Source organism: Oncorhynchus mykiss, chromosome 6 (assembly GCF_013265735.2).
Source record: "Oncorhynchus mykiss isolate Arlee chromosome 6, USDA_OmykA_1.1, whole genome shotgun sequence".
In the NCBI taxonomy this organism is placed as follows: domain Eukaryota; kingdom Metazoa; phylum Chordata; class Actinopteri; order Salmoniformes; family Salmonidae; genus Oncorhynchus; species Oncorhynchus mykiss.
Window position 1 is genome coordinate 50166257 of NC_048570.1, and position 18613 is coordinate 50184869.

The following is an 18613-nucleotide window of genomic DNA, read 5'->3' on the forward strand; positions in this document are numbered from 1 at the left end:
GCCCTCTCGTAATTGAGAGAAGCATGGTCTGAAGATGAATTCCCAAGGTGGGGGTTATATTCGGAAGAGCAGAAAGGGGCTGTCCCATGACGCCAGATCAATATCTGTGCTCATGGGGCGGACCAATGATTTAGTTAAACTCCAAAGGGAATTGGAGTTTCCTTCATTAAACAGTTTAAAATCACATTACATAATTTCACAAATAGTTTCATCTTTACTCATTCATGTTATACAACAATTAGATGCAAACCTCATAACTGAGACACTTGTATAAACAGGGTTATGATAATGTGGCTGTATTGTCTCTCATGAGTTTCATGAAATTGTACAAAATGGACCATTTTGTAGCTGGCTACTTTACCGACCGTTTATACATTCTCCAGAACATGAATGTTGTTCAGTTCTCAAGTTCTGTGATGTGGAAGAAATTCCTTTGTTCTCCTGTGAAACCTTTTCTCTCTCTCTATACTGTCTGGCCATGAGGAAGAGTCTCCTCCAGGAATTTACAACCTGAGATAACAGCAGCCTGGGTGTAGGCGAGAGAGAGAGGGGGAAGGCACGCTATACCCAGAGAGGGCCACGTCATGACATTGGTGACAGTGTTTCCGCTCCTCAGTGCAGTGGGCAGCTGGAAGGAGGTGCTCTTATTCTCCATGTACTTTAGTGTCCCAAAACTTTTTGGAATTAATGCTACAGGAAGCAAATGTCTGTTTGAAAAAGCTAGCCTTAGCTTTCCTAACTGACTGTGTATATTGGTTCCTGACCTCCCTGAAGAGTTGCATATCGCGGGGGCTATTCAATGCTAATGCAGAACACCACAGGATGTTTTTGTGCTGGTCAATGGCAGTCAAGTCTGGGGTGAACCAAGGGCAAAATCTGTTCTTAGTTCTACATTTTTTGAACGGGGCATGCTTATTTAAGATGGAGAGGAAAGCACTTTTGAAGAGCAACCAGGCATCCTCTACTAACGGAATGAGGTCAATATCCTTCCAGGACACCCGAGCCAGGTCGGTTAGAAAGGCCTGCTTGCTGAAGTGTTTTAGGGAGCGTTTGACAGTGATGAGGGGGGGGTCGTTTGACCGCAGACCCATTACGCATGCAGGCAATGACGCGGTGATCGCTGAGATCCTGGTTGAAGACAGCAGAGGTGTATTTAGAGGGCAAGTTAGTAAAAATAATATCTAAGAGGTTGACCATGGTTATGGATTATGGATTTTGGGTTGTACCTGGTAGGTTCCTTGATAATTTGTGTGAGATTGAGGGCATCTAGTTTAGATTGTAGGATGGCCGGGGTGTTAAGCATGTCCCAGTTTAAGTCACTTAATAGTACAAACTCTGAAGATAGATGGGGAGCAATCAATTCACTTATGGTGTCCAGGGCACAGCTGGGGGCTGAAGGGGTCTATAACAAGCAGCAACGGCGATAGACTTGTTTCTGGAAAGGTTATTTTAAAAGAAGCTCGAATTGTTTTGGCACAGACCTGGATAGTATGACAGAACTCTGCAGGCTATCTCTGCAGTAGATTTCAACTCTACCCCCTTTGACAGTTCTATCTTGTTGGAAAATGTTATAGTTAGGGATGGAAATTTCAGGATTTTTGGTGGCCTTCCTAAGCCAGGATTCAGACATGGCTAGGACATCCGGGTTGGCAGAGTGTGCTAAAGCAGGGAATAAAACAAACTTAGGGAGGAGGCTTCTAATGTTAACGTGCATGAACCCAAGGCTTTTACGGTTACAGAAGTCAACAAATGAGAGCGCCTGGGGAATGGCAGTTATGCTGGGGGCTGCTGGGCCTGGGTTAACCTCTACATCACCAGAGGAACAGAGGAGGAGTAGGATAAGAGAATGGCTACAGGCTAAAATAACTGGTTGTCTAGTGTGTTCGGAAAAGAGAGTGAAGGGGTCAGGTTTCTGGGCACGGAAGGATAGATTCAAGGCATAGTGTACAGGCAAGGGTATGGTAGGATGTGAGTACGGTGGAGGTAAGCCTAGGCATTGAGTGACGATGTGAGAGGTTTTGTCTCTTGAAGCACCATTTAAGCCAGGTGCGGTCACCACATGTGTGGGGGGTGGAACAACAGCTAAGGCGTATTGAGCAGGGCTGGAGGCTCTACAGTGAAATAAGACAAAAATGACTAACCAGAACAGCAATAGACAAGGAATATTGACTTTAGGGAGAGGCGTGTGTAGCTGAGTAATCACAGGTTCCAGTGCGTAGCTAGGCGAGCTGGAGGCACAGAGATTCAGACAGATTCAGACAGCTGGCAGCAGGCTAGCAGATGGTCCTCAGGGGGACGTCGTAACGGGGGAACCTGTTGAAACCCCCTCGGACTGTTACATCGGCAGACCAGTCGTGATGGATTGGTGGGGCTCCGTGTCGGCAGCAAAGGGTCCAGGCCAATTGGCAAAAGAGGTAATTGAAGCCCAGGAATTCTTGATAGATCTATTCGGCTAGCCGGGAGATGGGCCTAGATTCGAGGCTAGCTCCAGGCTAACTGGTGCTTGTTTCGGGACAGAAACCCCCTCGGACGGTTACATCAGTAGACCACTCGTGATGGATCGGCGGGGCTCCTTGTCGGCAGCAAAGGGTCCAGGCCAATTGGCCAAAGAGGTAATTGAAGCCCAGGAATTGTTGATAGATCTATTCGGCTAGCCGGCAGATGGGCCTAGATTCGAGGCTAGCTCCAGGCTAACTGGTGCTTGCTTCGGGACAGAGATGTTAGCCAAGAGTAGACACTTGGATAGCAGCTAGCTAACTGCGATGATCCAGAGTAAAGGTTCAGAGCTTGCGGTTGGAATCCGGAGATATGGTGGAGAAAAGCAGTCCGATATGCTCTGGGTTGATATTGTGCTGTGCTGGCTGGCAGAAGTTGACCGGGCTGAAGCTGGCAGATGTCCCAGTTAACGGGGATGGCTAACTAGCAGTGGTTAACTGACTACTAGCTAGTAGCTGGCTAGCTTGAAGGAGGTTACGGTTCTAAAGTATAACAAATAGCAGATCCGTACTGCATTGGGTGAGGCGGGTTGCAGGAGATTATGTTCAGTCCGTAGATTAAAAATATATACTAAATATATACGAAGAAGAAAACAATATATACAAGGGATGGGACAAGAGAATCAAAACATCCCACTGCTACGCCATCTTGGATTCAAATAGGTATTTCAACAGGTTTTTTATTTGTGGAAAAGACACCGGCAGGAATGCAGTTTTAACCAATCAGCATCCAGGATTAGACCCATCCATTGTCTAAAAGCCCACGACTCCACACAAACACGTTTGCAAAAAGCAGTTACCATGGGAACAATGAGTATCTGTTACACTCTTATTGTTTGCTGTGACCTCACTGGCTTCTTCACTCAGGGACGAAATCTAATGTACACAGAACCCTCCTTTTAATGCACTTTCCCAATATGTGTTTGGGTTACGGTTTGAATATCAATTAGGATCCGGACAGTAATGTTAATCTCGTGTCCCTAGACCATTCTATTCAAGGATCCCAAGGAGTGGCTGGAGAGCAGGGAGTCACCTGGAGGGTCATCAGCAGGTTCAAACCTCCAGCTCAAAACCAGCTCTGCATTAGACACCGCCACCAAGCTCCCCACACAGCACTTTCACAGGCCAGGTATTGTAATCCATCAGCACACTTATCCCCTTCTCTTCTCTCCTATCTTCTCTGCACCCTTCTCCTCTCAGGGTGCTTTGCTTCTCATCTGGGACTTCATTTTATCTTTTCATTGCAGATAATGGAATGAATATATACAAGAAGCCACCAATTTACAAACAAGGTATTTCATGCAACTTAATTGATGTCTGTGTGTTGATAGTTTAGTAATTTACTGTATACTGGCATAATACTTGACATTAAAAGGTAACATTGGATGTTTTTCTGTGCACATTTACTGTATATCTCCTTGTGTTTGTGTGTGTCTCTAGATGTATTAGCATCCATCCCCCAGGGGAAACACATAGAGGATATCATCATTGAGTCATCTAAATTCCCTGCCGCCCAGCCACCTGATCCCAACAAACCCTCCAAGATTGAGACAGATTACTGGCCCTGCCCCCCCTCCCTGGCTGCAGTTGGTATGTCTCACACTATTAATCACAACTATGAATAGTAATGAATAGGGTTGCAAAGCCACCGGTATTTTAACAAAGTAACTGTAATCTTCTGTAATTTTGCTAATTGACAGGTAATCTAAGGTAATTTAGGTAATTTATACTTGAATAACTTTTAAAAAATGTATTCATATATAGTATATTTTTTTTAAATATCTGTGTCCATATGGTCCAAGAGTTTCTGGTGGATAGACCATTTGGTTCAAGAGAAAATAGCCTAATTTAATGAAAAAAGCATCTAATCAATAATGGGATGATTTTTTATTAACTCTGCAACTCTTTCATGCATTTACTTTTTTATTTTTTATTTAATTTTTTTTACAAATGCCACCATTTTGGTGCCAAAACATTTACAACAAAACACATTGACGTAGTAAAATAAAAGTGTAAAAAAATATATAAAAGACACTTCTTGTTGAAACCTTCATATTAAACACCAATCGTATTCAATAAATTGATGGTTTATATTTAGAATAATGTTTTACAGCTTTGTAATTCAGTTTTATATTTTTAAATAATTGTATTTTAAAATGTTATATACTTTACATGTGATAAGGCCAAAGATAATTACAGATGCCTGTGATAATCTCAAGTACCCAAAAAGGTTTTATAAGATATGTCATCTTATTAAATTCCCCCAAATCTAGAAAATTACCAACATTTTGTTAGTTTACTGACAAACTTTGAAAGTTTCCAGTAATATACCCTCCGTTCGCAACCCTAATGGTGAACGATTCCAGCCAGCAAGCACTTATAAAACATTGGTGGCTATGAGGCAGCACACCGTTGAAGGTACAGTAAACTGATATCGGACCAGTGTCGCTAGCCGTCATGGTGGCATGCCTCTAGCAACACAACAGTACACCGACCATCCTTAACAGTTCCGACAGTTAATGCTGCTCTTAGCCTGAAGTGTCGGCTACCGCTGTAAAGCTGATGGCTAAAATTGGCAGTGGGCTGCTAACATTGCCGACGCCGGGCCGCTGATGAGCTACTAAGCTTCAATGAGAAGGTATAGTTAGGGTTGGTAGTGTAGAGTAATAGAGCTTAGTAGTACCAGGGTTTCCTCTAACACTTGCCTCCCCTCTACCACAGAGACAGAGTGGAGGAAGAAGGCTGAGTCCCGGAGGAGGGAGGAGGGAGAGAGGGATGAGGAAGACGATGAATATGACAATGGAGACCTGTCCGATGATATGTGGGGACTACGGCAACTGCAGAAGCAGGAGCTCAACAAAGTACGGAACAGGGTTTTTTTGTAACAAATTCTCCCAAATTTGGCTACTGAACAGACCTAAGTGTTTTCTTAAGTGTAACTCAATGATAGTGGTTGCTTTGAAAACCTTTTGACATTCTATATGTCTACCCTGCAGATTCAGTCGAACTTGGGAAAGATAATCTTGAAAGAGGAGCTGGATAAAGCTGTGCCCATCCGCAGGAAAACTCGCTCACTGCCTGACCGGACAGCAATGCACATGGGTAAGAGAGAGGCAGATTCACTATGTATCCGTGAAAGTATGTTTATCAACCTTTTATGTTCAAGAGACCAGGAAACTACGGTCCTTCTTCCTTGAAGGACTATTTACAGTGCCTTGCGAAAGTATTCGGCCCCCTTGAACTTTGCGACCTTTTGCCACATTTCAGGCTTCAAACATAAAGATATAAAACTGTATTTTTTTGTGAAGAATCAACAACAAGTGGGACACAATCATGAAGTGGAACGACATTTATTGGATATTTCAAACTTTTTTAACAAATCAAAAACTGAAAAATTGGGCGTGCAAAATTATTCAGCCCCCTTAAGTTAATACTTTGTAGCGCCACCTTTTGCTGCGATTACAGCTGTAAGTCGCTTGGGGTATGTCTCTATCAGTTTTGCACATCGAGAGACTGACATTTTTTCCCATTCCTCCTTGCAAAACAGCTCGAGCTCAGTGAGGTTGGATGGAGAGCATTTGTGAACAGCAGTTTTCAGTTCTTTCCACAGATTCTCGATTGGATTCAGGTCTGGACTTTGACTTGGCCATTCTAACACCTGGATATGTTTATTTTTGAACCATTCCATTGTAGATTTTGCTTTATGTTTTGGATCATTGTCTTGTTGGAAGACAAATCTCCGTCCCAGTCTCAGGTCTTTTGCAGACTCCATCAGGTTTTCTTCCAGAATGGTCCTGTATTTGGCTCCATCCATCTTCCCATCAATTTTAACCATCTTCCCTGTCCCTGCTGAAGAAAAGCAGGCCCAAACCATGATGCTACCACCACCATGTTTGACAGTGGGGATGGTGTGTTCAGCTGTGTTGCTTTTACGCCAAACATAACGTTTTGCATTGTTGCCAAAAAGTTCAATTTTGGTTTCATCTGACCAGAGCACCTTCTTCCACATGTTTGGTGTGTCTCCCAGGTGGTTTGTGGCAAACTTTAAACGACACTTTTTATGGATATCTTTAAGAAATGGCTTTCTTCTTGCCACTCTTCCATAAAGGCCATATTTGTGCAATATACGACTGATTGTTGTCCTATGGACAGAGTCTCCCACCTCAGCTGTAGATCTCTGCAGTTCATCCAGAGTGATCATGGGCCTCTTGGCTGCATCTCTGATCAGTCTTCTCCTTGTATGAGCTGAAAGTTTAGAGGGACGGCCAGGTCTTGGTAGATTTGCAGTGGTCTGATACTCCTTCCATTTCAATATTATCGCTTGCACAGTGCTCCTTGGGATGTTTAAAGCTTGGGAAATCTTTTTGTATCCAAATCCGGCTTTAAACTTCTTCACAACAGTATCTCGGACCTGCCTGGTGTGTTCCTTGTTCATGATGCTCTCTGCGCTTTTAACGGACCTCTGAGACTATCACAGTGCAGGTGCATTTATACGGAGACTTGATTACACACAGGTGGATTGTATTTATCATCATTAGTCATTTAGGTCAATATTGGATCATTCAGAGACCCTCACTGACTTCTGGAGAGAGTTTGCGGCACTGAAAGTAAAGGGGCTGAATAATTTTGCATGCCCAATTTTTCAGTTTTTGATTTGTTAAAAAAGTTTGAAATATCCAATAAATGTCGTTCCACTTCATGATTGTGTCCCACTTGTTGTTGATTCTTAAAAAAAAAAAATTGTATTTAATTTTTTAATTTGACCCTTTTTTCTCCCCAATTTCGCGGTATCCAATTGTTGTAGTAGCTACTATCTTGTCTCATTGCTACAACTCCCGTACGGGCTCGGGAGAGACGAAGGTTGAATGTCATGCGTCCTCCGAAACACAACCCAACCAGCCGTACTGCTTCTTAACACAGCGCACGTCCAACCCGGAAGCCAGCCGCACCAATGTGTCAGAGGCTACACCGTGCATCCGGCAACCTTGGCTAGTGCGCACTGCGCCCGGCCCGCCACAGGAGTCGCTGGTGCGCGATGAGACAAGGAGATCCCTACCGACCAATCCCTCCCTAACCCGGACGACGCTAGGCCAATTGTGCGTCGCCCCACGGACCTCCCGGTCACGGCCGGTTACGACAGAGCCTGGGCGCGAACCCAGGGACTCTGATGGCACAGCTGGCGCTGCACTTGTTGTTGATTCTTCACAAAAAAATACAGTTTTATATCTTTATGTTTGAAGCCTGAAATGTGGCAAAAGGTCGCAAAGTTCAAGGGGGCCGAATACTTTCGCAAGGCACTGTATATTAACAATTTAACTTGTTTGACCAACAAGCAACATCCCAGGTAACCGGTGCTAATCCCCAGTGCAGGGGTTGACTAACACTGTGTTAGATTGTGACCTTGTGAGTGTGGTGTAAACGAGAAAGAAACACAAAATCACACATATGCTCCATTTTAAAATTCTTTTTAGAAATGGTAAAGATTCCACACTTCCTCCACCTACAACATCGCTTGTGTCCCCCATATGGCACCCTATTCCCTACATTGTGTACTGCATTTGACCATGGGCCCTGGTCTAGGCACGTTAAATGAGAACATTGCAAGAACAATCATGTGTCCAGTTTTCTGTGGATCCGGAGAGTATTCCATCAAAGGACAGCCAAACATACACACGTAGACATGTTCTCAGAACATAAGATATTCATGTTCTAGACACATTTCATGGAATGTAGGCAAAAACATTTGTGTCCAGTTTTTTGTGGGTTGGGAGAATATTCCATCAACATCCCACCTAACACACAGAACATGGTTTCCATGTTCTCCGAGTATACAGTGCCTACAGAAAGTATTCACACCCCTTGACTTTTTCCACATTTTGTTGTGTTACAGCCTGAATTTAAAATTGATTTGTGTCACTGGCCAACACACACAATATCAAATCCCATAATGTCAGTGTTTGTAGAAATTTTTACAAATTAATTAAAACAAATTATTATTATTTTTAATTTTATTTAATCTTTATTTAACCAGGTAGGCAAGTTGAGAACAAGTTCTCATTTACAATTGCGACCTGGCCAAGATAAAGCAAAGCAGTTCGACACATACAACGACACAGAGTTACACATGGAGTAAAACAAACATACAGTCAATAATACAGTATAACCAAGTCTATATACGATGTGAGCAAATGAGGTGAGATAAGGGAGGTAAAGGCAAAAAAAAAGCCATGGTGGCAAAGTAAATACAATATAGAAAGTCAAACACTGGAATGGTAGATTTGCATTGGAAGAATGTGCAAAGTAGAAATAAAAATAATGGGGTGCAAAGGAGCTAAATAAATAAATACAGTAGGGAAAGAGGTAGTTGTTTGGGCTAAATTATAGGTGGGCTATGTACAGGTGCAGTAATCTGTGAGCTGCTCTGACAGTTGGTGCTTAAAGCTAGTGAGGGAGATAAGTGTTTCCAGTTTCAGAGATTTTTGTAGTTCGTTCCAGTCATTGGCAGCAGAGAACTGGAAGGAGAGGCGGCCAAAGAAAGAATTGGTTTTGGGGGTGACCAGAGAGATATACCTGCCGGAGCGCGTGCTACAGGTGGGTGATGCTATAGGTGACCAGCGAGCTGAGATAAGGGGGAACTTTACCTAGCAGGGTCTTGTAGATGACATGAAGCCAGTGGGTTTGGCGACGAGTATGAAGCGAGGGCCAGTATATGGGGCTTTGGTGACAAAACGGATTGCACTGTGATAGACTGCATCCAATTTGTTGAGTGGGGTATTGGAGGCTATTTTGTAAATGACATCGCCGAAGTCGAGGATTGGTAGGATGGTCAGTTTTACAAGGGTATGTTTGGCAGCATGAGTAAAGGATGCTTTGTTGCGAAATAGGAAGCCAATTCTAGATTTAACTTTGGATTGGAGATGTTTGATGTGAGTCTGTAAGGAGAGTTTACAGTCTAACCAGACACCTAGGTATTTGTAGTTGTCCACGTATTCTAAGTCAGAGCCGTCCAGAGTAGTGATGTTGGACAGGCGGGCAGGTGCAGGCAGCGATCGGTTGAAGAGCATGCATTTAGTTTTACTTGTATTTAAGAGCAATTGGAGGCCACGGAAGGAGAGTTGTATGGCATTGAAGCTTGCCTGGAGGGTTGTTAACACAGTGTCCAAAGAATGGCCAGAAGTATACAGAATGGTGTCGTCTGCGTAGAGGTGTATCAGAGACTCACCAGCAGCAAGAGCGACATCATTAATGTATACAGAGAAGAGAGTCGGTCCAAGAATTGAACCCTGTGGCACCCCCATAGAGACTGCCAGAGGTCCGGACAGCAGACCCTCCGATTTGACACACTGAACTCTATCAGAGAAGTAGTTGGTGAACCAGGCGAGGCAATCATTTGAGAAACCAAGGCTGTCGAGTCTGCCGATGAGGATGTGGTGATTGACAGTCGAAGCCTTGGCCAGATCAATGAATACGGCTGCACAGTAATGTTTCTTACCGATGGCGGTTAAGATATCGTTTAGGACTTTGAGCATGGCTGAGGTGCACCCATGACCAGCTCTGAAACCAGATTGCATAGCAGAGAAGATATGGTGAGATTTGAAATGGTCGGTAATCTGTTTGTTGACTTGGCTTTCGAAGACCTTAGAAAGACAAGGTAGGATAGATATAGGTCTGTAGCAGTTTGGGTCAAGAGTGTCACCCCCTTTGAAGAGGGGGATGACTGCAGCTGCTTTCCAATCTGGGAAATCTCAGACGACACATGTCAAATGAAAAGTTGACATGTCTCGAGTCAATATGTCTTCAACCCCTTTGTTATGGCAAGCCTAAATAAGTTCAGGAGTAAAAAACAAGTCACATAACACATTGCATAGATTCACTGTGTACCATAATAGTGTTTACATGATTTTTGAATGACTACCTCATCTCTACCCCACACATAGATTATCTGTATGGTCCCTCAGTCGAGCAGTGCATTTCAAACACAGATTTAACCACAAAGACCAGGGAGGTTTACCAATGCCTTGCAAAGAAGGGTGCCTATTGGTAGACGGGTAATTTAAAAAGCAGAAATATGAGCATGGTGAACTTATTATTACACTTTGGAGGGTGTATCAATACACCCAGTCATTACATAGATGCAGGTGTCCTTCCAAACTCAGTTGCCGGAGAGGAAGTAAACTGCTCAGGGATTTCACCATGAGTCCAATGGTGACTTTGAAACAGTTTGAATTTAATGGCTGTGATAGGAGGAAACTGAGGATGGCTCACAAACATTGTAGTTACTCCACAATACTAACCTAAATGACAGAGAAAAGAAGGAAATCTGTAGTTTTTTCCCCAAAAAACATCCTGTTTGCAATAAAGCACTAAAGTAAAACTGCAAAAGAATGTTCCAAAGAAATGTACTTTCTGTCCTGAATACAAAGCATTATGTTTGGGTCAAACACAACACATCACTGAGTACCACTCTTCATATTTTCAAGCATGGTGGTGGCTACTTCATGTTATGGGTATGCTTGTCATCGGCAAGGACTAAGGATTTTTTTTGGGGGGGGGGTCAAAGGAATTAGAATAGAGCTAACCACAGACAAAATCCTAGAGGGAAAAACCTGGTTCAGTCTGTTTTCTAACAGACACTGGGAGACAATTTCCCCTTTCAGCAGGACAGTAACCTAAAACACAAGGCCAAATATACACTGGAGTTGCTTACCAAGACGACATATAATGTTCCTGAGTGGCCTAGTTACAGTTTTGACTTAAATCGGCTTGAAAATCTATGGCAAGACTTGAAAATTATCAACAAGGAACTGTACATAGCTTGAAGAATTAAAAAATAGTAATGTGCAAATATTGTAAGATCCAGACTTACCCCAAAAGACTGTAATCGCTGCCAACATTGATTCTAATATGTATTGACTCAGGGGTGTGAACACTTGTGTAAATTAGATATCTGCATTACATTTTCAATACATTTGCAAAAACATCTAAAAAACTACACAACATACACTTAGTATTACTTTATTAGCTACAGTATACATATCTCCCTGGCATATTACATAATTTATGCAGCAGCATACAATACATTTTTGGACTCACCTTGTTGTGCTGTGCTCACTTGAACAGGAAGGTGGCACGGCGGTCCTTTGTGAGCAAATTTTGTCGTCAAAGCACAAATCATGCTTCATTGACAGCATGGCCAATATTTATCATTTTAAACTTGGAAAAGAGACCCTTAATCCCAGATTTGGGACCACACAGCCACTCCACTGAATAGCAGGCAAGTGATTGCTTTGTAATCCTAGCAGTTAGCCAATGTCACTGATTCCTTCCAAACCACTCATTGTTGAATTTGCGATTTCCAACTTCTTGTGTAATGTTTATGTCCAATGGCCGATGAGCACCGACACGTTTTATCTATAATTTCTATTCATTATTTCTCGCCATATGACAAGGATTAAAAAGGATTTGCCAGTAGATTGTCTACTTGATTCATGATGATGACTGCTAGCTAAGATTTTGAAAGTATGATGTTGACATGATCAGTCCAATCAAAGCTACTGTACATATAATGTGATTTGACATCATTTCATCTGTGGCTAATGACCTTGAGCTTTGGATGAGCACTTCTAATGTAACTCTATGGTAGCACCCAAGGGGCTAGAATTTTGTACCTCTACCCATAGACTTGGCGGTGACATAGTGTCGCGATGAGTGACAGAACACTGAGCCAATCACGGCGTGACACTCTGTATTTTCTGCTGGCTTGCCCCACCACCACAGAAAGCACTGAGCTAGGCTACATTTTGGAGCTGCCTTAATCAAGAAAACAAAAAAAGAGACCATGTTTGTATGCAGCTTTATTAACTCAATGATACATTGTTTGCAAACTGATATGTGACACTTATTAATGGTAAAATAACATGCAAAACAGGCAAGCCCCATCTTGTTTTGAAAACAAGAGGTCACCACTGTTCAGGTGTATCATTAAAACAGGTTAATTTGCCCCACCAACCTTAGACAACGATACAGAAAGTCCTTAAATTGTGGAAACAAGTCAACCAAATCAATAATTGACAGAGACATGGTGGTGTAGGAGGAAAATGCTGTAAACCAACAGGTTGAGTTCAAATCACAGGTGAGAACATGTTGAATAATAATTACTATATTAATGAACATGCACAATGTTGTTGAAGTGTGTCAAATATGTACATTTAAAACACTGTATGTGTATGAGTATCCCTGAACTTGCCAACAGACAAAAACAGCTGTGATTGGATCAGTGGTTCACCAATTAGGGGCTTGGCAACAGTAACATGGGGGTGTTTCTTTGGGACCTTCAAACTGCGTCCTGACAACTGATACACAGAAATGTTCTTGCAACGTTCCCATGAAATGTGTCTAGAACATTAATATCTTATCAACCATATTCTGTGTATGTTTGGTGGGATGTTGATGGAATATTCTCCTAACCCTTAGAAAACTGGACACAGGAATGTTCTTGCAACGTTCTCATGGAACATGTCTAGAAAATGTATATCTAATATTGTGAGAACATGGCAACCAATGTCCTGTGTATGTTTGGTGGGACGTTTGGTGGGACACATGAATGTTCTTGCCACATCCCATAAAACGCATCTAGAACATTAATGTTGTACAGTATATACTGTGAACATTGTAAAAATGTTCTAGATAAGTTCTGCTTGACATTAAGGGAATGTTCTCCTAACTTTAACACCAAAACATGCTAAAAAGGTTCTCAGAAGGTTTTTGCTAATATAGATACAATGTTCCCCTAACTAACGGAAAACTGGAGACTTAAACATTAGAGGGAACATTAAGTTGTTAGCTGGGTATATTTTGGCCGAAGCTTTTGATACAGTAGATCATTCCATTCTTGTGGGCCGGCTAAGGAATATTGGTGTCTCTGAGGGGTCTTTGGGCCTGGTTTGCTAGCTACCTCTCTCAAAGAGTATAAAGTATAAAGTCAGAAAATCTGCTGTCTCAGCCACTACCTGTCACCAAGGGAGTACCCCAAGGCTCAATCCTAGGCCCCATGCTCTTTTCAATTTACATCAACAACATAGCTCAGCCAGTAGGAAGCTCTCTCATCCATTTATATGCAGATGATACAGTCTTATACTTAGCTGGCCCCTCCCCGGATTTTGTGTTAAATGCGCTACAACAAAGCTTTCTTAGTGTCCAACAAGCTTTCTCTACCCTTAACTTTGTTCTGAACACCTCCAAAACAAAGGTCATGTGGTTTGGTAAGAAAAATGCCCCTCTCCCCACAGGTATGATTACTACCTATGAGGGTTTAGAGCTTGATGTCACCTCGTACAAGTACTTGGGAGTATGGCTAGACGGTACACTGTCCTTCTCTCAGCACATATCAAAGCAGCAGGCTAAAGTTAAATCTAGACTTGGTTTCCTCTACCGTAATCGCTCCTCTTTCACCCCAGCTGCCAAACTAACCCTGACCATCCTACCCATGCTAGATTACGGAGACATAATTTATAGATCAGCAGGTAAGGGTGCTCTCGAGCGGCTAGACGTTCTTTACCATTTGGCCATCAGATTTGCCACCAATGCTCCTTATAGGACACATCACTGCACTCTATACTCCTCTGTAAAACTGGTCATCTCTGTTTACCCGTCGCAAGACCCACTGGTTGATGCTTATTTATAAAACCCTTTTAGGCCTCATTCCCCCCTATCTGAGATATCTACTGCAGCCCTCATCCTTTTGCCAGTCACATTCTGTTAAAGGTCCCCAAATCACACACATCACTGGGTCGCTCGTCTTTTCAGTTGGCTGCAGGTAGCGACTGGAACGAGCTGCAACAAACACTCAAACTGGACAGTTTTATCACAATCTCTTCATTCAAAACTCAATCATGGACACGCTTACTGACAATTGTGACTGTTTTGCGTGATGTATTGTTGTCTCTATCTTCTTGCCCTTTCTGCAGTTGTCTGTACCCATTAATGTTTGTAACATGTTTTGTGCTGCTACCATGTTGTGTTGCTACTATGTTGTGTTGCTACCATGCTGTGCTGCCTTGCTATGTTGTTGTCTTAGGTCTCTCTTTATGTAGTGTTCTCTCTCTTGTCGTGATGTGTGTTTTGTCCTATATTTATAATGTTATTTTTGAAATGTTTTATTTATTTTTTAATCCCAGCCCCCGTCCCCGCAGGAGGTCTTTTGCCTTTTGGTAGACCGTCATTGTAAATAAGAATTTGTTCTTAAATGACTTGCCTAGTTAAATAAAGGTTAAATAAAAATATATTCCTCAGTGCTTGGAGTAGGGTGAAGTTGCCCCTAGATGCTGATCTTGGATCAGTTTTCATTTAGCCCTCAAGGTTAAGGTTAGGATGATGGAGGGAAGCTGATTCTAGATCTGTACATAGGGGAAACTTTACCCCGGGGCCTCAAGTGGCCAAGTGAAGATATGGGTTGTATAAAATACAGTATTCAATATCATCGCTCCTTGATTATACAATGCAGTGCCTATGATATTGATAGACATACATGTGATCTACATTCCTAGGGTCATCCTCCAATGCCTCCAAAAACATACATTTCCGAGCAACCAGTAGGAGTGGTCAGACCAGGGTGAGTAAGAGGGTGCAAAGCATCTGGGCCAGTTTTCACAAAGCGTCTCAGAGTAGGAATAACTGATCTAGGGTCAGGTCCCCACTCTCCATACATTTTTTCATTATGATTTTAAATACAAAACTGATCCTAAATCAGCACTATTGTGAGACACTTTGTGAACACCTGCCAGGGCCCGGTTTCACAAAAGCATGTTAAGGCTATGTTCATCGTTTGAACCTCCGTAGGAGCATTGTCAGATCTCCAAGCTGTTTCTCAAAACCATCATTACTAAAGTTGCTTTTGAAAACACTTGTTATTTAATGGCTGCCTCAGACCACTTTTGGAACAGCTTAGTATGTCGTTAGATGCTTTTTTGCCCTTCCGCATCACTTTATACACAGAAGATCTCCGCTAAACACAATCTTTGTCTTTCTGTGACCTCCAATAACTTGAACCGTGAAAACGGTTATTGGATGGTGAAAACCGAGATGATGGTGAAAAACGAGATGACTGTATTAAAAGATACATCCAATAGACCTATATTTTCAAATGATATTGAAATCAATTTCATGTTAATTCAATGTAGTTTTATTTTGCTAATTGTATGCTACTGTCTGTAATTTTTGCCTCAATATATTTCATGATGAAATTATGCCAAATCTTGATTTAGTGCATTATTATAGGGTAATCATTAGAATAAGCCACCTCAATGTCCGTAGCCATAGGAGATAATATCTCTCTAGGAGCTGATCCGTTGGCAGTGTTGTGGAATACTTCTAATGTTAAGGTAAGATTGGAAAGGGAGAACGCTGATCCAAGAGCACTGCTTCCTTTCTTTTGATCCTATCGGTATCGACACAGGCCTCAACGATGCACAAATATTCTCTCTGCGTGGTCTTATGGGAAACGCATGCTACATCTTTGGCCATTGTTGGAAAAATGCATTGTTAAAACACTCGTAAACCTATGTTCCATCGCTATCGGGAAACCGGGCCCTGGACATTATATCGCTGCTGACTGAAGTTCATAGCGTTATTCTAAATTGACTAACACCAAAACCAGTGTTTCTCACAGCACTTCTAATGGTTTGTTCCATTCTGCGTGTAGCTCCAGTCTGCCGAGTTCACCCAATCTGACAGTGACAAAGGAGGACCAGGTAAGGCCTGGTGGTTCAATATGATTGGTTGACTTCCTATACTGTTAAAATATCAGAACCCAACCAGTCATACAGATGTCGGATCTTAGTATGACCCACCTAGTCACAGGAAGAAAATAATCCTGCAGAAGGAGAATTTGAATGAATATTTAGAGTTGCCGCCAGGGAGCAGCTGGAAGCGGTGTTTGTAGGCTAAACAATAACTTAGACTACAAGTCCACTGGGAGTCCGTTCAAGTAGTGTGGTGGAATTATTGTAATCAAAAGGAGACTTTTAGATTTCTTCAAAACAATCCAACTTTATTATTTAATTACTGCAGTAATGGAGCTGGTCGGTAATCACCCCTGGAGGTGATTACTGAGAACTCAACGAGCTGGTTTGAGCCACAGCATCCTCCTTCAGTCTACATGACACACAACAGATGTATGGAATGGGTCACAAGGTTAAGATTTGTATGAAAGATACTTATAATTCACAGCAGACAGTATATCCTGTAAAAACAGTTCTCATTGTGTAGAGACCTGTTTCTGGCCCCCAAACTCCATACTGGAGGCATCTCTCCCTGGTACCCTATAGAACAGAAACATTAACTCATGCTCTGGAATGCGGTATCCCCAAAGACATCTTAAATCTCCTGTCAGTGTTATCTCCCAGAGGCCCACTTTCAGTTCACACAGACACAATATAGTTATAAGAACCTTCTATTATGTTGCATAAAACAACCATTTGATGCAATAAAAGTATTGTATAATAATCTTGTAATTTCCACCATATTAGCCAATGTAGGCTAGGTGCAGGCTACAGTGCGTCTCGTGAATTCTTATGTGGATTATAATCAATTGATATATTTGTAGGGGTAGATGTATTTTTAGTAAAGGGAAATAGGCAGAATAGGCAGAATAAATTGTTGGTTGCCTCAGTGCCTGTGTGCAGTTGCAGCCGCTGACCCTGGCACACATATGCCAGAGTCAGCATGGGTTTGAATCTGGCCCACTGCCCTTTACATTTTTGGAGGAACTACTACTTTTCTAGTTACTCACTGCAGGCTTTACTTGTACTCAAGTAATTTAGGAAGGAAGTTACTTACTTTTAACTGAATTACATTTTACCAAATCACTTCAGTTACATAGATTTATATTATTATATCGTCGCTGTCAGATGAAAACCTTGTAACTCCAAATTTGGTGATTTTCATATTTTTACATTCATTTGTGTGATTGGTTCCCCTTTACGTCTCTGTATGAACAATTCACGCCCCTTGACAAATGAAAAATATGTACTATAGCTTTTCATCAAAATTCTTAAATTCATTGGCTCTCAAAGTTGTCCGTCAAATCCCGTATCTCCACCACAGCTCTTGAAGTGAAGCGCAGGTCTTCACTCTTAAAACCTCTTAGAACCACCCATCCCGGATCCGGGAGAATTATCATCAACAACGCTGAATAGCATAGCGCCACAGTCAAATAATATTACTAGAAAATATTCATGTTCATGAAATCACAAGTGCAATATAGGAAAACACAGCTTAGCCTTTTGTTAATCCACCTGTCGTCTCAGATTTTGAAATTATGCTTTACAGCGAAAGCAATACAAGCGTTTGTGTAAGTTTATCGATTGCTTGACAAAACAATAAGTACTCCCAGTTAGACAACAAATGTTCCTTTTGTTACATAAAGAGATTTTTTTATAACCAAATACCTCCGTTAGTTTGGTGCGTTATGCCCAGGAATCCACCGGAAAGAGCGGTCACAACAACGCAGACAAAAATTCCAAATTATATCCATAATGTCAACAGAAACATGTCAAAAGTTTTTTATAATCAATCCTCAGGGTGTTTTTCATATCAACTTGGACAGTTGGCTTTTCACTGGGACCGGTAGTAACAATGGCCGCCTCTCTCTTTTGCGCACAAATCACTCTGAGAGCCCCCACCTGTACACTTACGCAATGTGGTCGTTCACGCTCATTCTTTAAAATAAAAGCCTGAAACTATGTCTAAAGGCTGTTGACACCTTAGGGAAGCCATAGAAAAAGGATTCTGGTTGATATCCCTTTCAATGGGCAATAGGGATGCATAGGAACACAGGGGTTTCAAAATAAGAGTCACTTCCTGATTGTATTTTTCTCAGGCTTTCGCCTGCAATATCAGTTATGTTATACTCACAGACAATGTTTTGACAGTTTTGGAAACTTTAGTGTTTTCTATCCTAAGCTGTCAATTATATGCATATTCTAGAATCTGGTCCTGAGAAATAGGCCGTTTACTTTGGGAACGTTATTTTTCCAAACATAAAAATAGTGCCCCCCTTTTTGATACTCCTGAGGATATTTTTGATCGTAGGTTCAGAGGTAAGTTGCACTTTAATTACC

The 18613-nt window shown here is 41.9% G+C and overlaps 1 protein-coding gene across 4 annotated transcripts in view; it reads left to right on the forward strand.

The window, feature by feature from the left end:
* Nucleotides 1–18613, forward strand: part of LOC110526093 (dematin) — a 90339-nt gene that overhangs the window by 59465 nt on the left and 12261 nt on the right. For 3 of the 4 annotated variants that reach the window (XM_036980384.1, XM_021606711.2, XM_036980383.1), the window contains 7 exons: nt 3480–3624; nt 3743–3787; nt 3936–4085; nt 5217–5356; nt 5492–5597; nt 15041–15105; nt 16195–16243. In XM_036980384.1, coding sequence (XP_036836279.1) covers nt 3480–3624; nt 3743–3787; nt 3936–4085; nt 5217–5356; nt 5492–5597; nt 15041–15105; nt 16195–16243 — 700 coding nt within the window. The remainder of the gene's footprint in view (nt 1–3479; nt 3625–3742; nt 3788–3935; nt 4086–5216; nt 5357–5491; nt 5598–15040; nt 15106–16194; nt 16244–18613) is intronic. The other variant, XM_036980385.1, reaches the window with a different exon arrangement.